Source organism: Gopherus evgoodei, chromosome 1 (genome assembly GCF_007399415.2).
Source record: "Gopherus evgoodei ecotype Sinaloan lineage chromosome 1, rGopEvg1_v1.p, whole genome shotgun sequence".
NCBI lineage: Eukaryota > Metazoa > Chordata > Testudines > Testudinidae > Gopherus > Gopherus evgoodei.
Window position 1 is genome coordinate 167,754,218 of NC_044322.1, and position 27,148 is coordinate 167,781,365.

At 37.4% G+C, this 27,148-nt stretch overlaps 1 protein-coding gene across 13 annotated transcripts in view; it reads left to right on the forward strand.

Moving 5' to 3' along the window:
- The window catches only part of SYNJ1 (synaptojanin 1), a 119,003-nt gene that overhangs the window by 40,161 nt on the left and 51,694 nt on the right, over positions 1–27,148 (forward strand). For 9 of the 13 annotated variants that reach the window (XM_030579026.1, XM_030579035.1, XM_030579053.1 and 6 more), the window contains exons 9-19: positions 195–364; positions 2,150–2,231; positions 5,676–5,828; positions 9,097–9,262; positions 10,509–10,532; positions 17,376–17,567; positions 17,696–17,780; positions 22,334–22,474; positions 22,855–23,047; positions 24,290–24,448; positions 26,642–26,798. In XM_030579026.1, the coding sequence (XP_030434886.1) occupies positions 195–364; positions 2,150–2,231; positions 5,676–5,828; positions 9,097–9,262; positions 10,509–10,532; positions 17,376–17,567; positions 17,696–17,780; positions 22,334–22,474; positions 22,855–23,047; positions 24,290–24,448; positions 26,642–26,798 (1,522 nt within the window). The remainder of the gene's footprint in view (positions 1–194; positions 365–2,149; positions 2,232–5,675; positions 5,829–9,096; positions 9,263–10,508; positions 10,533–17,375; positions 17,568–17,695; positions 17,781–22,333; positions 22,475–22,854; positions 23,048–24,289; positions 24,449–26,641; positions 26,799–27,148) is intronic. The other 4 variants (XM_030579088.1, XM_030579127.1, XM_030579083.1 and 1 more) reach the window with 2 other exon arrangements.

A 27,148-nucleotide genomic window follows, 5' to 3' on the forward strand; every position in this document is an offset into this window, starting at 1 on the left:
ATTACAATGATTTGGATTAGTATATAATAAAAGTATGTCTCATTTTAGTAGAAAAAGTGATAATGATAAAGATACTGAACAAATGGAGTTAATAACTTTCTTAACATTGGTGGCATATTTGGCTTATACTAATCTAACACCCTGTTTGTTGCTTGGTATATTTATACTTTTTCCTCTCTCTTTCCTGATATCAGAGCCACTTGAAAGCCTCTGAACATGCTATTGATATCAAAATGGTGAACTTTGACTATCATCAAATGGTTAAAGGCGGAAAGGCAGAAAAACTACACAGCGTGCTTAAACCTCAAGTCCAAAAATTCTTAGAATGTGGATTTTTTTATTTCGATGGAAAGGAAGTTCAAAGGTTTGACTATATAACTTCTGTAACTTTCCTACAATCAGAATATGATCATAATTTATTTTTTCACTCTTTTAGCCATAAATATAGAAGAAAAATATTTCTGGTTGTGTGTGTGAAGACACTGTTTTTCATTTATCTAGGATGGTGACCTGAGACTGAAATACGAACCAATTATTTTGTGTTTATATATAAATGTATGCCATGTTCTCTTGTTTCTGAATAGTCTCTAAAAGTCTAGGGTGATACTAAATTCATACTGGTATTAGATTCAAGTCTTTGTTTTGAACTCACCGTTTCATCATATTTAATGCAATCTTCCTTGTACCTTATTAGAATAAGGAAGTAACTTTTGACAGGGAAAGCAGAACTTGTTTTCCCTGTTGCTGTTACTAACACTGTCTAAATTATCTTATTTAGTGCTTGGACTGAATGGCAAACAGCTGTCAGCCAATGGGTCTGATTCCCTTGAATTATTTCTGAGCCTGAGTTTCCCATGTGGTGGTAGAGGGCTGTCCACAAAAATTGACTTTTTTTTTTTTTTTTACTCAACAATAAAATATCCTAAAATCTACTCCAACACATGATCATATTTTAATATCTTATTAGCCATATCAGTTTGAGAGTTTCTTTTTTAAAAACTATAATTTTTGCCATTGAGAGAACTAGAATTAGACATCTGTCTTAATTTTGATGTGTGGGTAAAAATGGTTTTATTAGGTTGTCCTCTTGGAAAAACAAACAGCTCTTTTGTCCCATCCCTTGTCCCCCCTCTGTCTTGGCAAATTAGATTTACTAATACCCTCTTTATTTTGACCAGTGCAATCTTTTTTGTTTACTGCACTAGAAGTAAATATGTATTGTCACAATAAACGTCCATTCTATCATAATTAGGAGATGGAAAATAAAATAAAACACAATTTAGAGATGTTTGTTCTTGGAGGATTATAGGTATTCAATTGGCTCCTAAGATACATTTTTCCAGTTTTACCCAAATATTGTTTTAATTTTAACTTTTATTAAAGATAAACAAAATTGACAGGACAAATTATTTTTTTCAATAACTATTAAGAAGCTGACAAATATAGAAGATAAGGGAGTACAACAGAGATAAGACATATTAAGTTATAACTTGCAGTAGGTATACATTTTTTTTTAAGTTTTGCTAACTTTTTAAAATCTGTTCATCCTATTTGTTTTCTCTCTTCTCCATAGGTAAATTGTTAATCTAGTCATTTCATTTTTCTTTATTCTTTTATTGTATCAACCTATAGTTGTTTTTTCCCAAAGATAGTGTTGAAATAATGTACTGGATGCAGTTTTATTACATTTACAGTTTACTACAGTCTTACTTTAATTTCAACGTATCAGGGCACTTTCCTAATGCTTTGTTTTCTAACATTTGTTTTGTTTCATAAATAGTTTGTTTTAACTAGAAGTGTGAGTACCCCTGAAATACTTAGAAAATGCATGTTGTATTTCCTGGGTTGTCTAGAAAGAGAGTTCATTCCAGCATTACACTTCAGAAAACAAGGACCACACCAAAAAATTGAAGGAACACTTTGTTTTATTTGCTGGAGATAAATTGCTCTTGTGTAAAGAGATGCCAGTCTTGTTGCTATTGGTGGATCTATAGCTGCCAACATTATAAATATATTTTTATAACAATAACATTGCAATTACAGTGCCTTGATTTACTAGTCTCTTTAAGATCTTGGTGTCTTTTGTTGATGATCTTTGTCTTACTGAGTTATTTCAGTGGTTCTCTTTATTTTGTTGTACTTGGCACAGATATCAAAGTGGTACTATCAGGACAAACTGCTTGGACTGTCTGGATAGAACAAACAGTGTGCAGGCTTTCTTTGGCTTAGAGGTAGGAAAATAATGTAGATTCTTGATGTAGAACTTACAACCACTGATTGATTCTGGTGCTTCTGTAATACTTGAATGACATTACCATAATTGTCAATAGGCAAGATTAATTACAATATGCTCAAGTTATGAATTAGAATCTGATTTGTAGCATGGCCCTGTAATTCAGTGAGCTAACATATCTTGGTAGGTCACAATTCTTAGTACAAAAATTGTGGTACACCAGTTTTAAGGAAAGTATATTTTGAAGCACTACTACTGATGTATTTCCATTTCTTTGTATGTCCATCTGTTTTTCCTTTCAGTTTCAGGCTCGCAATTCCAAAGGAGGAGTAGTGTAACAGTCCCGCACAAAAGCACTTTACCCATAGCACTTGCTGCGAGTTCAACTAAGATTCCTCAAATTGAACTTACAGTAAGCACTGTGGATAAAGGTCTTTGGTGCACATGCTACTGTCCTAAATGGTTACCAGTATTGCTGTCTAGGAAACCTCATTAGTCCATGAGTTTTGGATTGCATAGAGAATGTTACAGTTGAGCCCCCAGCTATGCCCCAAATCTGTGGCTATGAATTCACTCTAGAATTCAGTCTTTTCTGTAAAATTGTGCTCCAGGATATCAGCTTTAATATTAAAAAAAAAAAAAGTTTCTAGTACTCAAGATTATAAAGCAAAGCTTGAAAAGATGAACTGAATGTAAACTGATGTAATGATGTCTGTGAGCCTGAAACAATATCTTTGAGAGATTTGGCATGCTCCACTCACCTTAATAAATTATTAATTCTGAAACCTAAACATGAAAGCCTGCAACATATTTAAAAATAGAAATGGATGGACACTAAAACTAAATTAATAGAAAAATAAACAAGACTACTTTACTTAAGATGTTTATTTTTCTTCTAATTCAATAAAACCCTCCAATTTTAACATTTGTATAAAAATTCTGCAGACTTTTCAATGGAAAGCTGTAGAATCCAGTGACTTTGAAGCAAAATTTATGTCAAATTATCTGCCAAATACATAGAGCTTTGATTATAATAGTTTGCCTGTACAATGATCTTGTAGTCAAATAATCACTGAATTGAAACTTTATCTGATTTTTTGTTTTCTTCACTGTTAACCTGTCTCATCCATAGGTAAATGGTGGATCTAACCAAAGCTTGAAAGATCTAAAGTTTTGTAGTGTTTCAGCTGCCTGTACTGCAGGGAATTATAATTTTCATCTTGTAGAACTCAGAGAAATAAAGGGAAAAACATGCCAGCTAGGGTCTTGGTTGGTTTAGGTATTCTTCCTCTTTCTGTATGACTTAATGCACTGAGTATACTGTAAAAAAGAATTTAAGTATTCGTTCATCCATATATCTATCCCATATTGATCTTGTCATGAAAAAGATACAGAGATTGTAACCTTAAGGAAGATCCTTTTGATCCTAAATCTGTGTCCATTATAGTTTGAGCTTGACAGTTCATGGTAGACTGATACTCAGGTTCTGAAGTAGTCCAGTTGAGTGAGCTAGGATGACCTGTATTGAATAATCATTTCTCGCGTTTTATGTGCATTTCAGTTGTTTTGTAGCAAGCAGACACTTGATGCTCACATGAATCAAAATATATAGCAATTTTCCATTTACAGGTCTATATTTTGTTCTCTTACACCAGTGTAAATCTGGAGTAAAGTAACTAATTTCATTACAGCAGGAATGTCCAACTCATTCTGTGGTGAGGGCCACATTACCATTTCAGTTAAAATTAATGAGTTGTGAATATAAAGCTCACCAGCAAGAGGCAATTTTTTCAGTAGTCTCCAACTGTTGAATGAGCCCCTTTTAATTGTATTTAAATGAAATACTTAAAAAAAAAAAAATAATGCATGTAGGAAGCCTATTTTTTCTCTTCCAGTTAGCTTATCTCTAGTTCCCTCTGTTTCTATAGCCGCATTGTAGGTTTTTTTTTGTTTTTTTTTTCCCCCTCCCTTTTCTCCAACCCCTGCCCCAGTTTGGACATTTCTCTTCTCCCTTCAGCCTAACCATACTTTAGGATTCTTCCCCAAATCTCTTTTTCTCCTTGTATCCTTCATAGCATTGCCAACACTAGGTGTTAAAAAATCACAAGTAAGGCCCCAAAATCATGAAATTAAAAAATAAATAAATCTTATTTGCCTTCTGTTTTTTGACCATTTAATGTTTGTTTTCAAGCTTATATCCATAACCATAAGGGTTAGAATCATTTAAAAAAAAAAGAAATTCCCATGTGATTGTATGACTCCAGATACTTGGACTTTTAAAAAAATACCAGATGTCGTGGGACTCATGATAAAATTGCAAGAGTTGGCATAATTCTGTTCCTTTGAAGATTCTTCCTCTCCCTTGTCCTGGGGATTTGTCCTACCCCATTTGTTGCTCTCCCTGCTTCTTCGGGAATTTTTCTCTTTCTCAACCTCCTTTCCCCCACACTCTTTTGTTATCTCCAGGAGTTCTTTCTCCCCCACAATTTGTAAAATTTCCCCCCTCCTCCTTTTTGGAATGGGCAGTGAATGAGGAGAGAGAACATAAAAGGAGCTGATTTCCCAAGCCTGGGTTTGGGTAACAGCAACTGGTACAAGAGGAAGTAGATGTCCAGCTGAATCTGTTGCAGTAAGGTGCAGTGACTACATCAGGGACTGGAGAGCAAGGGAAATCTCTGTTCCACTGAGCCTTTTATGTGTGGCATTGTGAAGGCGGCAATGGTGACTATAAAAATTGCTGCGAGGGCCAAGTCAGGCAGATCTGCTCCCACTTTATCTCCAGCTCCTTTCAAGACCTTTTCAGCTACACTTGGCAGATAGATGCTTCTGAGAAGGCTGTCTGGAAGGAAAGATCCTAGGAGCTAGATCTGCCTGTGGGACATATATGTTTGACACCTCCAGTTTTAAACTCGTGCAACTGTAACTTAAAACGCTTACTTGATAAATTAACATCCTGCCTACAGTGACTATAAGAATAGTGATTTGAAAATTGTTTCTTGACTCTATCAGTAGAATTTTGAGGGAAGATAAAGTGAACCACAAAAGACATTGCTGTCTGACTCATTTGAGTATCACAGAGCTCTACATCCACTGCATTCTGTTGGGAAAGGTCAGTGATATTCTGAGACATAGCTGAGGCTCTGGTAGGAAGAATGTAGAGTAAACTCTATTTGAATACTAATGCAGAATTAAAGACCTGGAAATAAAAAATAAGGTTAGATATTTAAAAAAGTCAAACCAGAAATAGCTAATTTGATATAGGTGGTCTTTCAATGTTTTAATGTTATGCTGCTGTGAAAAAGAGTTTAACGTGATAGTGTCATTTTCTCCAGAATGCAGAGTTAAAGTAAATTCTTTTTTTTTTCTTTTTTTTGGAAGGGAGAATTTGACTATATATATTTTACTGTATTCACTTCATGAGCCTTCTCTTGAACTGTTGCAGATGCTAACAAGGCAACTGGAGGTTTTAGGTTTAGCTGAGAAGCCTCAGTTGGTTACTCGCTTCCAGGAAGTTTTCCGGTCCATGTGGTCATTGAATGGTGATTCTGTCAGTAAAATATATGCAGGAACAGGAGCTCTTGAAGGAAAGGCTAAGGTAAAAGCACTTTTTAATAATAAACATTTAGCAGTATTTGAAGTTTCATTTTACCATAGTGTTTCATTTTACCATAAATGCAATTACTGTGAGGGTTTTCCTTTTATGAAATGTACTTTCGTAAAAAGTAATGGTGTAATCAAAAAAAGATAAAATTGAATTAAAATAAAAAAGAAGTCCTAATTAACAAACAGTATTTCAGTAACATCTTTCCCAATTTGAATTTCCCCCCTATTCCTAGTTAGTACCCTCTTCAGAGTGTGGAGAGGCTCAGAGAAGACCCACTGGTCAATTCACACTGCAACATCAGAAGATCTATGTTCAAACCACACTAGTTTCTTTGCATAGTTTTCCTCTCCGGGCCCTTTCCTTCAATTGCATTAATTTCATCTAACATATCAACCTTCGGTTGAACGTATTGTGAAAGAAAGTAATAATTCTTGTTTACTCTGGTTGGTCTCGTCTTATCTCTTCTATTTACCATGTTAATTTGGCTAGATCAGGGGTCTCAAACACGTGGCTGCCTGCAGAGGTGTTTGCTGCGGTCTGCCAAGCTCTCTGCCCCCCTTACCTCCCTGGAGTTATTTCCTGCAGCTGCCAAGCTCCCCTCCTCCACTAACCCCTTTACCCCCCAGTGCGCCATGTCCACCGCTCCTTTGCCTACCTCCAGGCACTTCCTGCCACCAAACAAGTGTTTGGCAGCGCTTAGCGCTTTCCAGGAGGGGGTGGGGAGGAGCGGGGAGCTGTGCGCTCAGGGGAGGAGACGTAGAAGAGGCTGGGCAGGGGCGAGGATTTGGGGAAGCGGCTGGAATAGGGGAAGGGAGTGGGTGGAGTTGGGGTGGGGACTTTGGGGAAGGGATTGGGATGAGGGCGGGGCCTCATGAAAGGGATGGAGTTGGCGGTAGGGTAGGGGAGGGCTTTTGTACTTTTATACGAAAAGGTGGCAGTGATGTGGCCCTTGGGTCACTGTGCTAGTCCTCATGTGGCCCTAGTGGTGATCTGAGTTTCAGTTCCCTGGGCTAGATCATAGTTCATGTTCCTTCAGCTGTACCTTTCTAGTTTTCTGATTACTGGGAGGAAAAAACCAACCAAACAACTCCTTTTCTAGTTTCCTATGTCTTGTAATATGCAATTCTGTGCTGTTTCCCAGCGTATTGTTCAGTTTATTTCTTCAGCCTATTTTGTCCCAGTTAATACACAAGTTGTTCAAATCACTTAATGCTATCTTTTTCTTATCAGGTGATGTATAGCAGATGTTGCACCATAAAAATTATATCCCTCTCTTAATTCCTCCAGTGTGTCCTTTTTCACTCTCATGCAATTCCTCATGTACAAGAATACTCTTCTTTGCAGTCTTTCAAATCTCCATTTTCATCTTCATTGTGTCATTAATATTTAGACCTTATTTAACTATTTTGTTTTTCCACCATACTTCAGTTAATCCATAATGTCAGAAATCCTGTGCACATGTAGCTGTCAATGGTGATAGGCTCCATAAAAATTAGTTAACTGATGGATCAGATTCTGCCTTTAGATTAGTACATACAAGTCCCATTGGTTTGGGAATTGTTTGTGTTCCTCTGAAGGTAGAATTTGGCCCAATATTTTTAATTCTATTTTCTGTGCTAACAGTGTGACCCGGAACCTGGAAACTTAAGGGTTTCTCCTTAGGCCTTATATGTATGTTTGTTCAATTACATTAATGCTTCCCTGTCATGCTTCTGATTATTTAGCATTTCATTCACTTTACTGGTTTCTATTTAGGCACACTATATCTTGTTCCTGTTTGCAAGCTGTAAATATTCTTTGTACACCTGTTAACCTTCTTTGCTAGTTCAAAAGCACTGTTTGGTCAGGTACAACTCATTCTACCTGGAAAAAGTCCATCTGTTCTAAAAGAATCAGTAATACTCACAAAGCTCTGCAATATATGACATTCTTTTTGGTAACACATCTAGATCCCGCATGAACTATCATCTGCTTCAGGGGTGTGTTGTTAATATACCTAAAAATATTGCTGGTAGGTTTCTATCCTAATTTCTCAAAGTTTGTTTGTAATCTGTATAATTGTCATTTATATGTAATTTTGATTCTTCAAGATCCAAGAGTGCTTAAGTTTTATTTATTTTTTTTTAAAATCACATTTAAGATATGAAAAGATTCTGCCTTTAAATTGAAATATATAAATAGCAGTGTATTTATATATAGAACAATCTAGCTTTAAGGACTATTATATTCATTTACATCTAACACCTTAACTACTCTTTCTTTTGCTTTCTCTGGGTTCCTTTCAATTAATTGCCTGAAATATAAACGGTGAGTGTGTGTTTTTAGATCATGTCGTACATTCTGTACATTGTCTGATAGAAAGGAAACAACCTCTTATTTAAAAAAAAAAAATTACGGTAAAATAGTGAAACAACTTTACCACAAGAACACTTCATCTATAAGTTTTAAAAACCATGATTCTGGTTAACTTCCTTCTAACCTTGACAACAGAGTAACTTCTTCTACTATTTTGTATTATGCTCAACAGACCTAAATAGTGGGATGATTTTGAGCTTTCTTAAAGCTTTGTTTTTAACGATAGTATGCACCGAAGTGTCCTTTGCAAACAATTCAAGCCATAAATTTACAAGTCTGTAGAGAATATAATCCCGTGCAACATCCATGAAGGAATATAGTCTACATGCAGTACTGACTGTGCATATACCACTGAATGAAATGTCAAGCATGCATGGTGTGATTTATATCATCCTCTCATGTCAGCTAACTCAGGCTTGGGCTGTTTAATTGTGATGTAGATGTTCAGGCTCAGGCTCCAGGCTAAGCCCAAATGTCTCTGCTGCAATTAAACAGCCCCATAGTTAAATATAGATATTTCATAATGTTAATTATGAATGCATATATTCATGTGTAAATATATTCCATAGCATGGTCTAAACATTGCACTGTGTGAATTTTTTTTTAAGACCAAGAACTTAGGTAAGACTAATGTTCTTCTCCCCTCTTTTACTGTAATAATTTGGTTTTTAAATGTACCTTGACATCTCAGAATTGTCTTGTGACTTTTGCGGAAGGAAAAATATGACATAATACAGACCTATTACAGTAAACTCAGAAGTTGGAGTTATTTTAGCATTTAAAGTAAATCAGTCATTGATTGTAAAAATTAGAAATTGAAATTTCAAAATATGTGAATGAGTGTTGCCAGTGTTTTGTGAGTTATTTCCAATGTAAAATATTTTATAATCTTCCTCTCTAACAGGCTGGAAAGCTGAAGGATGGTGCTCGTTCTGTGACCAGAACAATTCAGAATAACTTTTTTGATAGTTCCAAGCAGGAGGCCATTGATGTTTTGTTGTTGGGGAATACCCTAAATAGTGATTTAGCAGATAAAGCACGGGCTCTCTTAACCAGCAGCAGTTTACGCGGTATGTGTATTTCAGGATTTTACTCTATCTGATAACTCTTGATGCTAATAAAATTACGCAGATTCTTTTTCTAAGCATTATTTTAAAGTATAAATGTCAGATAATCTGCTTATTTAAAAATATAGATTCTTATGCTTTACTAATATTGCCAGGCTACCCTGTTGTGATGGTTTCTTGCTATTTATATGGTGTGGCTAGTTGAAGAGGTCGGATGGTACAAGGGATAAATATTTATAAACTACATTTTTAGAAAATAACTAGCTTTGTCAGAGAAGTACTGTACTTTTAATAGACAGCTTATAGATGTAATGTTTTTTCCTCAAACTGTGTTTTATAGCAATTAGAAACCCAAGTAATTACATATCTAATTTGAGAAACCAAAATTCCTGGTTTAGTAAAACTTTCTACCCTTCCCCCCCTCCCCCCCGGTTGGAAGCTGGATGTCGTCATCTGTCATGTCATATTCATAGTGGAGGGAATTCCCAGTATGAAAATATATTCCCAATAAATTTTGTTAAAGGGTTTGGAAAACGCCTCTTTTTACAGTCAAGTTTTATTTCAGAATACTAGTGTTTATCGCAATGTCAGTTTTCTAAGGCATTTCATTGAACAATTAAAATAGTGCAGTCATTAGGGGAAAATTAAAGTTATAACTCTGGATGGTTTATTTACTGCTTGAAGCCCTGCAAGTCTTCATCCCTCAGCCCCCTCGTTTTTGCCCTGGTTGACACACAAGACTCCGTATCATTGCAATCTTCCATGCAGCTGAGGAGCGTCAGATGAGTCTCATAGAGCAATTCCGTGTCACTCTGAAACTGACTGAATGTTGTTCTGGATTGACTCTGCTCTTTTCTTCTCAATCCCATTGCTGAATGCAAACTGTTTGTTCAGTGCATACAGATGCTATTAGCCCAAGAAACAGGAGAGACCCTGTTCATTAAATGTGGATTTTTTTGCATGATCATGTGGCCTAGTAATAATAGGATTATGTGGCCATCATGCAAATCATTTTAAATTAGAGTTCACCAGGAATAGGAACCTTAGTTTATGACCATCTTGGAGTTTTTTAAACATCTAGATGCAAGTGTCAGGATTTTGTAGCACACATAAAGATATGCTTGAACTGAAAAAGCCAAAAAATGATGTAACAAAAGTTATATTTCAGTACATATTCTCATAGCACTACAGTTTTTAAAGCATAATTGTTTACTAATTTCTTCTTGTTTTCTTCTTGCTGCATCCATAGTTTCAGAGCAGTCATTGCAATCAGGTATAGTATAGTAAATTAAGCCAGAAACATCTGAGTAATTATTGTTCTTCCCTAGCTTTCTTTTGGGTTTCTGCTTAAGAAATCATTTATTTTCTGTTTGCATAATTTAAGCAAGAGACCAAGTCTGCTTTGCCTTCAGATTTTTTGGACTCTGCACTTCTGTACCTACCGCAAAGTTGGGGGTGGTTGCGTAATATGGGGAGAGGGGAAATAAAACATATTTAATTTGTTTGGGAGTATGATGACAAATGTAATGGATATTTTTTCAAAGACTGTTTCTTTCAAGTCGCAGAGGAAATATTTTTTGTTTTTAGTCAAAACCTATATTTCAGCTAGGATAACGAGTAATGTACAATAGCAATATCTTTAGACCAGTCACAGTTTTAAGTACTGTAACTTAGGCTAACTTGATTTTAGAGAATCTCTCTTCTTACTGGTTTTGTGTTCTTGCACACAATTAACTTAAATTCGGAATATGTCATAGGTAAAGATCTAATTGGTTACCCAGTCTCTCTACTATGTCAGGCACAACTTTCAGTTATACATTACACTAAAGCTTAGAACCCTACTGTTTTAACAATAATATATTGTACTTAGATATATGATGTGTTTTTATCTGAGGATAAAACACAACACATTTTACAAACATTAAGTCTCACAACTCCCTAAAGTAGTATTCTTGTTTTACAGATGGGAAATCAGAGGCACAGAGACATTCAGCATGTCCATACAGAGACTTAGTGTACAGAAAGCTGGGAGGTAAACCTAGAGCACGCTAGCGTGCTGTGGATCCTGTTGCCATGTGGACCTTGCTATCATGCACTAAAAGTTCCCCGGTGCAATTTGACTTATTGATGAAGCAACTATAGGTCAAAGCACCCTATGGAACTTTTAGTGCAGAGTATTAGGGTTCACGTGGCCAGTAATGCGCAGCAGGCTAGTGCGATGTAACTTCATACCCTAGCTGGCTTTACACTGAGTCTCGTGTGGACGAGCCCTATGTGACTTACATAGTTTTACACAGTGAATCATTTGCAGAATATAAGAGAGAGGCAGAAAATATGTTATGGGAACTGAAGGTTCCAATGGGTCTTGTAACTCTTCCCAGCCTCAAGAACCTGACCCTGGAGGTGGAAGTGTACGTGCAGTCATCTTGTTCATTAACTATCTAAATGCAGTCATCATATTAGTATGTTGTACAAGACATGTTGTTGACTGGTAAGATTATCATATAAAGTGCTTACTTATTTGTATCACAGTACTGTTTCTGCATGGAAGAAATATTGTGAATTCACTTGGGTATGCAGCCTCTGAAATGGGCTACTCATGAATATGTAAACAGATGAAGTCTGTACTTCAGTAAAACACCTGTGGCTGGCCCGTGTCAGCTGACTCTAGCTCATGAGACTTGGGCTATAAAATTGCAGTGTAAATGTTCAGGCTTGGGTTGGAGCCTGGGCTCTGGGACACTATAAGATGGTAAGGTTCCAGCCCAAGCCCAATTGTCCACTCTGCAATTTTGTAGCCCTGCAGCCTGAACCCCGTGAGCCCAAGTTACCTGACACTGGCCAGCTATGGGTATTTTATTGCAGTGTAGACATACCCTTAATGTTTAGTAGCAGTCAGTACTGATACACAGAATATGGCCTACTACTGTTCCAGAGCTAATCTAGCTACTCCTAATATATGGTGATCTACCTATCTCATAGAGTTGGAAGGGACCCTCAAAGGTCATTGAGTCCAGCCCTGTGCCTTCACTAGCAGGGCCAAGTACTGATTTTGCCCCAGATCCCTAAGCGGCCCCCTCAAGGACTGAACACACAATCCTGGGTTTGGGAGGCCAGTGCTCAAACCACTGAGCTATCCCATCCTGTAGCTCATTTGCACTGATAATGCATGGCAAGGGTCATTACAGTTGCACATGAATTTGTTTCTCTTTTTTTAAGAACTCAGAAATTAAATTTAAAAAATCCACATTAAAAGAATGCTAAGGTTGCAAAATCAAGCACTCAGCATTTAGGAAATGCAAGAATTAATGGACAGTAATGCAAAATGCTACTATATGTAAAGTACTGAATAAAGACCTCATACTTTCAGCCGTTATATTGTCAAAACTCCCACTGACTTGGCCTGAGAGAGAACTACATAATCAAGCCCATGTCTTATAATTTAAATCACCAAAATACCTTGACTCATGAGTGTGATGATTGGCCTGTAAATTAACATATCATAATATTTTAAAAATGTCCTTGTGGATTGTGAAAATAAGACACTTTTGCAGCATTCTGAGGAGAAGGAAGAGGGAATGAATAATAGTATATTTGATTGGGTAGGTGCAGGGAATAAAAAGGTTGGATTCTTCAATTTTTCTTTAAATCCTTAGGTTGTAGTTGTTTTGAATGATTTGCTAGTATACTCATTTTTATCTGAAAGCCACTTTCTATTGTTGTGCAAGCAATATAAATATAATCAAGTTGTGCCATTCTTAATCTGTTGTATATATTATGAGCCAATTCAGACCACTTGTTATCTGCCTCTTGTGCAGTGCACAATCTCCCTCTTCCAGAAACTCTTCTTTAAAATAAATTACTCACCCACAGAGGTGTTAAACTTTTTTTGGACATTTATTTTGTATAACAATTTCTGGACCTTAATCTTACAGGGCTTGATTCAACACCAGTTGAAGTCAGTGGCTTCAGTGGAGTATCCAGCTCCACATGCTCTTAGTCCATGGGTGAGGAGAGATTGTAGACTTAACCAGTGGGAGAGTCCTTAGTATTATTCAGCAGAGACCCTTTGGCCACCTGGGGGGCATTGATAGGTAGAGCTGGGCAAATTTTTTTTATCAAATGTGTAAAAAATGTAGATTTGGTTGATACCAAAACATTTTGAAGGTTCCAGTTGGTTTTGTCAAATTATTTTGGTTGGGGGGTGAGGAGAATTTCAAAAAAGCCTTTAATTTTATTTTAGCTAATTAAAAAGTCATTTTTAACCAAACAACTGAAACATTTTATTTACAAAAAGTAAACACAAAATGTTTTTACTATTGGGACTTTTTTAAAGTCGGTTTTAAAATGGTTTTTCAATTTTGTCCAAGTGAAAGTTTAGTTTGACCAAAAATTATTTTTTTATTTTTCGTAATTGCCAGCAAACCAAAAAGATTTGTTATTCACATAGATCTCTTGTCAGATTCTGCAAGACATCCTATTGAATACTTTGCCTAGAGGATGGTGGCTGTTGCCTGAGGCTTTAAAATAATGAGGATTACAGGAATAGGATTTTTGGAAGGAACCCAGGATAACCCTAAAGAGAACTTAATCAAGAATTTATTGCTCTATAGAGTAAATTATTTAAACAGTACTTAAATGTTAAAAGCTTTTTGCTGGTAACTTATAGTTAAGCATGTAAATAGACTACAATTGGAGCTTTAAACATGTAGGTTTCCCCCTGTGTCCCACCCTCAGACTTCCTATTAGCTTTGGGAGGTTTTTTATTAGTGTTCATTGCAGCCACTTAACTTTTTATTTAGTATGTCTAAATGAGACCACTAAAACTCTTTTTTTACTGACCTTTTAAAATATGAAGTCTAAAGAGTCATTGGTAATGTATTATTCAAATTAATGGATAGGCTATCATTTTGCAGTTTTAAAAGCATTTTAAATATTTTTATTACATTAAATGTTAGTGATTGTATTTGTGATCTCACCCACTTGAACAACAGCAGTCTGACTTCCCTAATTCATTGGGGGTGACATAAATGTCAGTTACTCTTTAAACTATTGACTTAACAGTTCACTAGCCTTGTATATAAGTATATATAATCTCTTAAATATGCATATTGAAAATAAACATGCACAGTAATTTTACTGTGTAGCAAGATATTTGAAGTATATCTTAAATATTTTTTTTTAAATTGTGTTTAAAAAAAAAAAGTCTAAAATGTCTCCAGAACGTACACTGCAGTTAAATTACTTTTTCTGTTCTGAAATATAATTTGAAAGATAGCTACTGGGTTTTTGGAGTGATGGAATAAGACATTTTTATTGAAAGGAGAAAAATGAAAGGAGATAATGTTGATAGGGAACTATGAAAGAAAATGGGTTCATTAATTTTTTTGGGAAGGAGAGGCACAATCTCAAATTTTTTATTTGTTTTCCTTTTCATATATTTCAATTTAGGACAACAGTCATGTGGTTCAGAAATCTTTCTGGTTTAAAACATTGTTGATTTTATGCCTGTATTAAACATGCTGCTAGCAATCTCCTGAAAAATTAAACCCCAGTCCTGTAAGAAGATATGCCAAAAGGGGCTCCTTGCAAAATCAAGGGCTAAGTGATCAAATATTTAATTTTGTGACACTTTTAAAAAGCTATGTGCAATCAGAGCACTGCTTTTTTTTTAAATCTAAAATAGCCACTGTAAATAAGGATGCAAATTTGAGTTGAATAGATGAGAGAATTGTGGTACTTTTCCAAAATATGGCCACTTGTTGCCACTTGCAGTAGGTTGTGCAGATGTTCAGAATATGACCGTACATACATTGATGGGTTCCTTTTTGTTTTTGTCTCATCTTCTTTGGGGTTTGGATACTCTCATTGGCTCTGCTAAGCTTCTTGGGCTTGGTTTCCCTTCAGAAAGTCTCAGATGCTTTCCTTGGCTTCCCTTTCAGTGGGATTTGGATACTTCTCTGGCATCTGTTGGGCTCCTTGACTTGGCTTTCCCTTGATGGGGTGTGAATGTTCCACTAGTGTCTGTTTGGCTCCCCCTAGGTGAGCTCAGATACCTCAGGCTCCATTCCTCCCTCTGGTTTGTTGGCCCCCACAGCCCAGGTTGTGGGAAGGAAATCTGTTGTATTCTCCCAAATACCACCCATCTGTGGTACCCAGAGAAGATGTCATTAAGTACATTGAGCACATCTTGCATAATGGTGATCATCCCTCTCCTTTCTTAATGTTTTAATCAGCAATGAAATAGTTCAACTTGATAAACTATATTGGTTTACACTCCGTTGACCTTTTGAAGATTTTTCGTCCAAACTGTAAGGGCTAGAAATTTACTGAGGGAGTTTTTTCCTCTCCCAATTTGAAAGCTGAGATTCTGGAACAAAGATAGTAGCTTAAAAAGTAAAAAAAAACATACTAGCTCGCCAAACTGCCATGAGCTGACCCAGTCCGATCTCTAAATATATTGTGATCGGTTGCCCACTGTTTCTCAGTGGAGTATAAGGCTAAGGGAAAAATACAATCAGACCGTTTGCTTTTTGTAATTTTGATAGCACATATGCACCAGGATAATGGTGTTACAAATATGTAAAATAACTATTAATTGGTAAAGCGTAATGCACATAAGACTTGCTGTTAATCTATTGCATTTTTTCCTCACTGTGGTTAAAGGAAAACTGCAATGTTAATATAAAAATATTTGGCTCTTTAATCTAATTAGGGAGATGTATTTGTTCACTCTAAAAGTGTATGTAAGAAACTTAGTCTCCCAATACCGTGGTATCAGAGCATCTCACTGTCACGCTGTCAGGAGTGGCTCATGACCATGAGTGCCAATCTCAGGGAGACTGTCAAAAAATAGAGTAGACACCTCAAACTGGCTCTGCTGTTCTATAATTAGATTTCCTCCAACCTAGTAACAAGTATGAACTCCTAAACAGTCTTACCAACGAGTCACAGACAGTCCCCATGGGCATTTGAGTATATCTTGCCACCTAGGCAAGCTGGGCTGTTATAGATGGTCACTTTACACCAAAAATCATAGTAGTGTTGTAGTTACTCCCAGTCCCAAAGGACCAGTTGCTTACCCCAGGATTTTTGTTCTCAGATCTCTTCCCAAAGACAATGTCTGTAGCAGTCCTGTTATAAATTAAGTAAAGGTTTATTAACTAGGAAAAGAAATAAGTTATTTACAAGGTTAAAACAGGAAACATACACACAAATATGTTAGTCTTAGATTTTAAAAGATAATATGAGCTTCTGTAGTAATCAGTTTTATATGTCCTTTACGGTTGACCCGTGCCAAACACTATGGGGGTCTCTTGATTTATGTATAGGAATCTTTGCCCCTCAGAGTCCAGACAGCGTGAAGATCCCAGTTTCTCCAAGTCCTAGGCTAGTGCCCTAACTATTAGTGAGTCTTTCCTCGGCTGATAAAGAGTTGGACTTTGGGAATTCATCTCCCATTTCTCACACACAGAAAATTAGATTAGTAAATTTTTATTATGGTGTATGATTAATTTATAAGTGTCTAACCAAAATAAATCTATTAAAATTATAAGTAAGATAAATTATTTGTGTAGATTTATTTATTTAAACTCTCCACATTTAATCATGGTAGTTTTTCAGTGATATAAATTAACAAACCTGAAAGTCGTCTTTTGTGTGCATTTAAACAGGAACTGAATTTCATTTATTAATCAACATAATCAGAGAGGACTTCATGTTGGGATGAATCATTAAAAATGTTGTTTTCCACTGAGACAAATCATTCAGATTAGAGACAGTACAACAGTGATATTTTTCTGAACAGTTTTAGAAATATTTATCTTAATGTATTTTCTTTCTTAGAAAAGTTAAGAATTTAACTCTAAAACGTTACAAATTACTCCAGTTTTCTTTGTTGGCCTCCTGCCCGGACAAGAAACATTCTTATTTTCCATTGTGAAGTACACCACTCTTTTTCAATACACTGCAGTTTGCTTTCAAAGCTGATAATTTTCTGCATGCATGTGCATGGATTAGTTGCATTTTGTTTAAGAAGAGAAATGTGTCTTCTAGGATCTTGTTCTGTTGAATTGTGTGAAAGTTGTCTTATGCCAACTAATTTTTTTTTTAACAGCATCTGTAAAAATACTAAAGGGTATGTGTGAAAATTTTTATAAGTATTCAAAGCCAAAAAAAATCCGAGTATGTGTTGGAACATGGAATGTCAATGGTGGGAAGCAATTTCGAAGCATTGCTTTTAAAAATCAAACACTCACTGACTGGCTTCTAGATGCACCAAAGTTAGCTGGTATCCATGAATTCCAAGGTAGGATATATATTCTCTTGATTTACTTGAAACCTTTTGATCATTAGAAATAAAAATTGGGATACAAGGTCTTAGTTATAAAGATAATTGTGAAGAAACAAATAACATTTTTTTATTCTTAAATGCAGATCAAAGAAGCAAACCTATTGACATATTTGCTATTGGATTTGAAGAAATGGTTGAGTTAAATGCAGGAAACATTGTGAATGCAAGGTAAGCGGTATCATTATATACAAATACTGTTCATCTGGTACAAGTATAAAGTTTCAAGGTTTAGTAAATATTACATTTTAGGAAAATGACAGCATTTTATAACACTTGTGATTAATTTAAATAACTTTGGCGGAGGTAACTGGTACAGTGACAATCTTCCAAAAGACATGTACTTTTCCCCAGGAAAAAAAAATGGAAAGCATTGACCACTAGGGCTAAATCCAATATGCTCTCACAGATCCAAATAGTCAATACAAGTACATATCTAGAATTGTACCCTCACCAGCCCTAAGACTTTGTTTCTTCCTGTAGTGCTGTTGAGGCAGTTTTATCCCAGAAAAATTATTCTTCTTTCAGAGTCTTTGTACATTTCCCACTTCTGGGACAGCAGCCCCTAATGTGAGCATGTGGAACCCTCTTTCAAAGCGCTGTCAGAGAGGGTGCGAGGACACTAGGCAGGACGTATGTCAGGTGCCCTATTTTATATAAGAAAGCACATTCCTCCAGCCTAGCTGTTTCTTCACCTCGGCAGAGAGCAGAAGGGACTCTTGGTCGTGTCCTGGGCTATTCCTAGTTTGCGTTTAGCTATTTTATTTCTTGTATATAGTTTTCCTTCGATCCCAGAATCAGCTGCACATATTCACTGCCTTGGATGCCTGGGCAAGTCACACTCTATTGCATGATAGGTTGATGAGTAAAGTCAGAACTGGGATTTGAAGCAGCTATCACCACCCTCGACAACAGCCCGTTCTCTTCTCTAGGTCTTCCAGTGAACTGGAAGAAATTCCTTTGACTCACTCTGAGGATGATGTTTCTTAGTGCAATCCTGGCCTTATCACAAGCCAGAGCATTCCTTCTGGAAACGGATTCCTCTGCATCCAGCAGGCCCGTGTCATTCTAAAAAGGTTTCCAAAGCAGACCACTTGCTTCTTTCAGAGACTCCTGGAGCTTGTGGCATTGACACGTGTCATTTCTATCACCATCCGCATGTGAGACTTCAGCATTGGGTAACTCAGTTCCATGCCCCAAATGGAGACAGGCTGGAAAGGAGGCTCACTGTCTTGATGCAAGTTTTCTTGCAGTTGAACTGGTGGGAGTCCAGGAACAGTATTCTCTGAGGATTGTCTTCCTTTTTCCACCTGTGATTCTAGATTAGGTGAAGCAGATAAAGTTTGAAGGACCCTCTGCCTGTTCTTTGAAAGTCCATCAAACAACTATATCTGCATGCCACCAGCATGTTAAAAGGAAGATTGAGTTTCTCACCTTACAGCTGTCAGATTCTTAAAGGAATTTGTTAATTGCTTTTCCTCCTACAAAGAAACATTCCACTTCCTGGGACTAGAATCTACTAACGAGGCGATGGAGCCTTCCAAGAACAACTTTCCTTAAAGACAGCTTTCATTTTGTGCCATTACCTCAGCAAGGAGAGTTAGTGAGTTGAGAGCTCTGATGGCCAGTCTACTGTATGTAGTAGTCTACAAAGATGAAGTGGTATCTACCCTTCACCTTTATCAAAGTCCTTCCCATCCTGTGTTCTTCCTTAGACTCCATTCACAGCTTTTATCCTGAGAACACAAAATCCTTTGGAAAGTCAAAGAGGTTACTTTTAGCAAATGAGGAAAGATGCTAGAGTGAATTTACATCAATCGAGAAAATATTTTAGTGAATTAAGAAGCACATAAGCTCCTTTACGATAGAACTAGAGTGCCAGTGCCTGCAGGATTAAGGGTCCACTGCATATGGCCACTGCTGCCTCCAGGGCTTTTTTAGACATCTTCCAACATTGGAGGTTGGTAGGGCAGCAACTTGGAGTTTAACATGTATTATTCCACAGACTTGATATCACACTCCAGTGCCCATTTTGGGATAGTGGTGCTACAGTCCATATTTCATTAAGAACTCCTTGCCCGCTGTTCATGAGAGAGTGCACAGCCTAGAAGTTTAAAAAAGTTATTTACCAGTTACCAGTAACTGCTGCTCTTTGAGAGCTGCCTCTTTGTATTCACATTTCCTGCCCATCTTCACCTCTAGCTTGGAGTTCTACAAGTCATCACTGCTTGTGGTTCAGGAGAAGGAACTGAGGCAGTTTGGGGATGAGGTGTGTGAGACTAGGGTATCTGATGTAAGATACCATGCAAGAGTGACTGATTGCGCCCTCCTCAATGGACATGGCTTTAAAAGAGGATTCTGCATGATCTCATCTAGAAGCATTATAATCTCTATTTCTGTTCAGTTGGCTACTACAGCATTGGTTTTGTTAGATCTGGAATGAGAGCCAAAGTTTTTGGTTGCATAAAGAAAAAGCTTTCCAGTCATTGCCTCGAGGGGGAAAGCAGTTTAACTGAAGTAAATGGAGTAACCACACATTTACACTGGTGTAGCTGAGTTCAGAATTGGACATGGTGCTCTGTACTCACTGTTGCAAATTGTTAGGCAGTGATTACCCAGTACAATTTCTGTGTCTGGGATTTGTTTGATCCTTTCTTGGACCATTTGGTTGCTGACAAATAAAAAGAGAGCGACATCATTATGCAGGTCCAGAATGTGCCTTACCATTCTGTTTAGGCATCGTGAGGTGTATCTGATGCAGTAACTCCGTTGTCCCGGTTAATGTTGTTTCGTTGTTACACTGCTGATCAATTAAAGAATATGCTCGTTTAAAGATGTGCAATGCTCCCTTACAGTGTTATTTGGCAGCTGCCTGCTCTGTCCACTGCTTGCAGAAAGAGCAGCCTGTTGGAACTAGCTGGTGGGGGCTTGGAACCAGCCCCCCATCAGCTCCCTGCTCCCCTAAGTTCTCTGTACGGCAGCTGCCCAGCAGGCTATCAGTTGCCAGGAGTTCAGTTGTCCCTCCCCCCACTGCCATGTGCTGCCCCTGTCCTCTGCCTTGGAGCGGCTCTGGAGACTCCTGCTTGCTGAGCGGGGGAGTGGGAAGAGGAGGGCTAATGTCAGGGTGTCTCCTGCCCCCTGATTACCCTGTCTCTATAGAATGGGGAAAGAACAGGGCTCAGGACACAGGAAGCTTGCTGACAGCAACTGCTGTCTCAACTTGCTGATCTATGTAAAAAGGCAATGTACTTAAGAGTGGGGTCAGCATACTCAAAGGAGCAATGTCTGTCTGTCTGTCTGTCTCTGTGTCTGCCATGCTGTCTCCCCTCCCTCCATTTGTGCTGCTTTGTAGAGTGTGAGGCTACAGTAACAATGTGTTAACCCTTGAGGGCTCAGCCAAGTACTGGTTCATCATTTAGCAGTAAGGCATACCCTGGGAAATATCCCACCTTCTGACTTCACCACCACAACCAAAGCTTCGCAATCATTATTGTTGTGTACAGTATTAAATTGTTTGTTTAAAACTTATAGTGTGTGTGTGTGTATAGATAGTATTTTGTCTGGTGACAAAAATTTCCCTGGAACCTCCCTCCCACCCCTTACATTGAGTCCTGTTTCGCTTAAAGTCGCATTTTTCAGGAACATAACTACAACGTTAAGCGAGGAGTTACTGTACAAGACTGATCAGTGACAATCTCTGTTACACTTTGACCCTAAAGCCTCTGGTCTCCCCCAAGAAGTTCAGAACAGACCTGCCCTTCAAAAGTTGTGATTCTAACATCTCAGTGGTCTTCCTGCTAAAGAGAAACTTTAGTGAGACTAAATCAACTGCCCAATCCTAGGGCTTCTCCTAGCTATTTTAATGAAAGATCAACTTCCTTCACCCAAAGGCAACTTCCACTTACACAGTTTCCATCTCATTAAAAAGGCTGTCCAAAAGCTCCTCCCAAACAGTTTCATGTTTCAGACTCTTCCTGCGGCGAGACCAGTGAAGAGACTACATGATTCAGTTCCACATCAAGCTACCTCCTTTCTCCCTTCCTTTTTCAGGGATCGCTTTCAAAGAGATGGAGATGATGTTGCTTCTCTCATCGAATTTGGAGTAATAAAAGAGATCCCTCAGTATTGCCTGGGGAAAGGGATTTTATTTTGATAATTTTATCTCTTCCTTATTTTAAAAAAAAAAAAGTGAGGGGAGGGATGTCTTCAAATACTTCAGACTGGAGAAATCTGAATGAACATATGAATGTTGAATTTTCGTATTGTGATGCTGACTGCTATTATCTCTTCCCCAAATTAATAAGACTGGCCCTCACCGTGGAGGCAGGCACTAGACCTTGCTTATTTTTTTTTTCTTCTGTAAAATCTGTTGATTCTACTCCGTTCCCACTATGAAAGCTCTTGTTCAGGCCATGCTTATTTCTCATGCTGACAACTGCAACCTCCTTTGGCCTACTGGACTTGCACTTTGCCTCCCCCTCATTCTGTACAAAATGTAGCTGCAAATGTCATCCACTTCATTCACCACTCTAACAATGTCTAATCAGTCTTCAAATACCTTCATTATTTCCCACATCAAGTTAAATTTCTTGTCCTGCCCTTCAAGATCATTGACAATTTCACTTTTGTCTACTTCATTGTTTTATACAATATCCTTGAAAATATATATATTTAAATGCAACACACTTTCTTTTTTTTTCGTAACTGCTGTATCACACTGGTAGCACAACCAATCAGAAACTGTGGGCTGCTGAACTGCAAAAGACCATCTCAAGAGATTACAAATATGTGCTGCTGGCTTCTGAGCAATTGGTGGGCGTCTGTCTCTTTGTATTCATCAGACCGCAGCATGCTCCTTTTATCAGGTCAGTGAACAGACAGCTGTACTAAAATTGGTATGCTTACCAGACTGCTTTATGCTGCAAAATAAAACCCAACACAAGTGGTTTGCAAAGTGTGTGTATGGCTTGACACCATCACTTAAGAAAAGCTGTTGCATTTCCTGTTAAAAGTAGTTGCTTAAATTCTGTAATCTTAAATTTGGAAATCTTGTACCTTGCCTGCAAGACTTGGAAAGCATCCATATATCCATGTCTTATCTGCTCAAAAACACTTGATGTCTTTAAAACATTGTATTGCAATGTGGTAATCATATTACTGATAATGAAATGATATAAACATCCAACACTCTGTCATTATTTTGTACTTCTCCCAGTTTCATTCAGTGACCGTTATTATTTTTTAGGGATGTTGCTGTTGATACTGTAAAGACTGGTATGGGAGGAGCTACTGGTAATAAAGGTGCAGTAGCAATTCGAATGTTGTTTCATACGTCCAGTCTTTGCTTTGTCTGTAGTCACTTTGCTGCAGGGCAATCACAAGTCAAAGAGAGAAATGAAGACTACATAGAAATAGCCCGAAAACTCAGTTTCCCAATGGTAAGCAACAGTGCTGTTCAGATTCCATAATAAAAGAAAAATTAAATCCTTAAGGCCATTAGGGCAGCTGCTGAGTGTGTGATACTTTAATTTTTAAAATGAGTCTAACAAAGATAATCTGTTAACAGTCAAGAGCATTACTCCTAAAACTTTAACATGATGTACTCTGCCTTGCATCCTACAGAAATTTTAAACATAAAGTAAATATTTGGAGATTTTAACAAACTGAAAAATGTTTTGTTGAATTCTAAGCTGTTAAAAAAAAATCAAAGCTGTGATCACTAATTTTAGTTTAGATTTATAGCTGTGCCTACTACCTTTAGTATTAGTATCATGCCCAAATTAGCCTTCGCTAGTTTTCTGTGGCATTGTTTGAAGAGAGGGTTCCTTCCCCTTCAGCTTTCTCATATTTCAGCCATATGAGATGGTCATATTTCATTTTCTCTGTAAGATGCTCAAACATGTATTGTATTGTCTCCACTGACAATTTCCAAGACCTAAATCAGACTATTAAATTGAAAGCAGACTAGATTGGCAAATTATAGAGAGAGAGTGGGAAAATCAAACTCCAAAAAGAGAGGTACAAAAGATTCACCTATTTAATTATTTGCTAGATATGCCCCTGGCTTTGTTACAAAATGTTGTTCAACACCTAAAGATCTTTCATAGCTGAAATGTCTACAATCTAACCTGAACAGCAAAGCTACTTTTCTCTCAGCATATCATCTTAGTATGCCAAATGATCCCAGGGAAGTGGCTCTTTACTCATAGACTTTAGGATCAGAAGGGACCAATGTGATCATCTAGTCTGACCTTCTGCACAAAGCAGGCCACAGAACCCTACCCATCCACTTCTATAACAAACCCCTAATCTAAAAACCCTTTTGTGAGGCAGAGTTCAGGTTTCTCATTACAACGCCTTCTGAAACCAGAACAGAATGATAAAATCTGTCAAAATCCAGTTCACATAACTCTTGCATAAATATGAGACTGTCATCTCATGAAATTTGTTTTTCTCTCATTAATGTACTGCCCTTGAGACTTTGGTTATCATATGGCTCCATCTAGATGATCAGTATCCACAAATATGTATTTCACCATCCCACCAGAAAACACATATGCAGATAGAAATTACATTGATTTTTAAGATTGAAAAGGCTCATAAAGTATAACTCATGCATCTAGATGTAGATTTCTGTCACAAGGTTGTTTTTAATTTCAACATGTGTATTTATTTTTCAGGGAAGGCTCCTGTTTTCCCATGACTATATATTTTGGTGCGGTGATTTTAATTATCGTATAGATCTTCCTAATGAGGAAGTGAAGGAGTTAATTCGCCAGCAGAATTGGGATCCCCTTATTGCAGGAGATCAACTTGTCAACCAGAAAAATGCTGGACAGGTAACTCTCTTTAGAAAATGTTGCATTTAAGAGACCTTTATTTTTCGTACTGGAACTCTTATTAAAGCCACTTCATGAGGTGGGTGCTTGTGCAAGATTGTTTCTGCATTGCATTGTTAGCTTGTCACTTTTGTCTAATCACCAGTCTGGAATAGGGTGGAGTGGAAAAACAGTCAGTAGGATGCTTGTATCAGTTGCTCTGAAGAAATTGTTAATAGTGCAACTACAGTGACTAGCTTTGAGAATGAGATTTTTTGATGTCCCTTAAAAAAGAGAAATTGCATTGTCATCCTGTGAATAGCGTTTGGAGCATATTAAAGAGAAAACAGTAAAGGTTATCAAATGCAGTTGTCACAGCACTGGATTTATTTTTTTTGGTCTTTTTTTGGTAATACCACTTGTTGCATTCAAATTATGTTAATAGAATGAATATATTTGCTATCACCTGCTTAGTAGTGAGCAAATAGACAACTGATAGCAGCTTCAAACAAATTATGGCTTTATTTAGGAACAAAAAGATTTTAGGGGGCTTATTGTAGCAAGGCTTCTGACTTCAACTTTTTTTAGCATGCCATAGTAAAAGGGACACTGGCAATGTAAAAATCATATCCCTGTGTGAAAGTATTTTATCCCAGTTGTTAAAGTATCAACAAATACTGTAGTTGAAACAATAGAGACAAATATTTTTTCTATTTTTTTTTAGCTTATTTTGTGCACTTGGCAACACTTTATTTATAGGTAGTGTCTCCTTTACCAGAGTTAGCTTTCCCTTATGTGTGTAGGTCTTTCACACAGCAACAGTGGAGAGAGAAACATTTTATAAAGAAATATTATAAAAACAAAAATTGTCAGGGAATTTCAGAGGTGAGCAAAGTAGCAGAAACTTTTAAATTAGGTTGTTGGTTTTTTTAATTAACTAGATTTCAAGTTGATTGTGTCCAGGGCTGACGGGGGGCCGGGAGGGGAAAGCTGGTACAAATTACTGGGGCCCGGAAGTCCGGAAGGGGGCCCGGGGCCTGGCTTCCCCGGCTTCGTCAGCCCTGTTTAGCCAGTCTGCACTTGCTGGAGGGGGCTGAAATTTTTTTCACCAGGGCCCGAACCCGCTCTCGGTGGCCCTGATTGTGTCCCTTCAAAAGAAGAAAAGCAGGCAAATACTGTATTTATGAGGTCAGCCTTTGGCTAGGGGATCAAAGTTAGACTCATATCTCAGGGTTCCTTTAATTTTATTGAGACTGCCAAATTCAAAACCAAGTTCACAGTAGCAGTTGACTCAGTTCTTGCTTATGTAGCATACATTTCACCAGTGAGAAAGCATCTCTGCCTTTTAGGGAAGCAGACTAATTGGTCTTTCTTGTTATTGGGGAGAATTTCAAAAGTGCCTAAGGGATTTAATGATGTTTAATAGGACCTATGCTCCTAAATTCTGTAGGCATTCTTGACAGATTTCACAGAATTCTGAGAATTTTCCTTTTCTCATATTTTTGTGCATTGATCAATAATACAACAGTTTTATCATCTTTTGCACTTACTATACTTCCGCTCTTCCGTCTCTCTTCCCTTAAGACACTTTTTGTTTTTAGTAACTTGTTGGGAGACATTGATGGGAAGCATCTTCTGTCCAGGCAAGCCCCTCTAGTGTAAACATTTCTGCTTAGAAATATAGGTGTTGCTAGGGTGGGATAGACCAATCTATGTAGCTGAGTATCTAGTCCTAGTATATGTTCACACAGCACCGGCAAAGTGCACCACAAGAATGTGATTTGTAGAATGTGCTAGCATGTTGCGTTCTAATTGTCCCATATCAACCCTGCTGGCGCACTCTAAAAGGTACCTAGTCCACACTGAGGTAGTTCTGTTTCATACAGGACCACATTAGTGTGAACTGCGTACCTTTTTAGACAGTGCCAGCAGAGTCTACATGGTCAGAGCGCAGCACATTAGCGGCTTTACGAATCACACCGCTATGGTATGCTTTGCTGTGCCATATAGACAAGTTCTTAGACGATGGCTGATGCAGGATGTAATCAAAAGTTAGAATATGAAGATGGAGTCACATTCTTTTGAGAGATGGCTTGGGCTCAGTCTTTTCCTACCACTGAAGGAAGACAGAATTTTTGATTAGCTTCAGGAAGTTTTCCACAATGATTTCCTCTTTGTCTTTTAGTATAACTCAAAATGTCTTTGTTTATGCAGATCTTTAGGGGATTTTTAGAGGGGAAGATAACTTTTGCACCTACATACAAATATGACTTGTTTTCTGATGACTATGACACCAGTGAAAAATGTCGCACGCCAGCATGGACAGATCGTATTCTTTGGAGAAGAAGAAAATGGCCATTTGACCGATCAGGTTTGAGAGTTTACAGAAGTTTAATTCAGTATCAATTTAAATTACTTGTTGTAGCTTTCTGGCAGTATTCATAATTCCTAAAATGTTTCAGGATTACTACTGAATTCATACCAGAAAAAAGTAATTGCTCATTTTGTTAGATCATTTCAACAAGAAAGTATATATAGCGCTTGTTCTTCTTTGTATGCTGCCTTTGGTTTTTGTGTGCAATGTTGTAATGTTGCATGGCAGTAGCCAGAGTTCAGTATCAGTTACTGGCATTTCTGTAAAGTAAAAGAGCCTACAATTTCCCCATCCTGTTTTCAGTTTGGTTTAATATCTAGATTTTTATTTTTTTTCAGCCTGTCTAT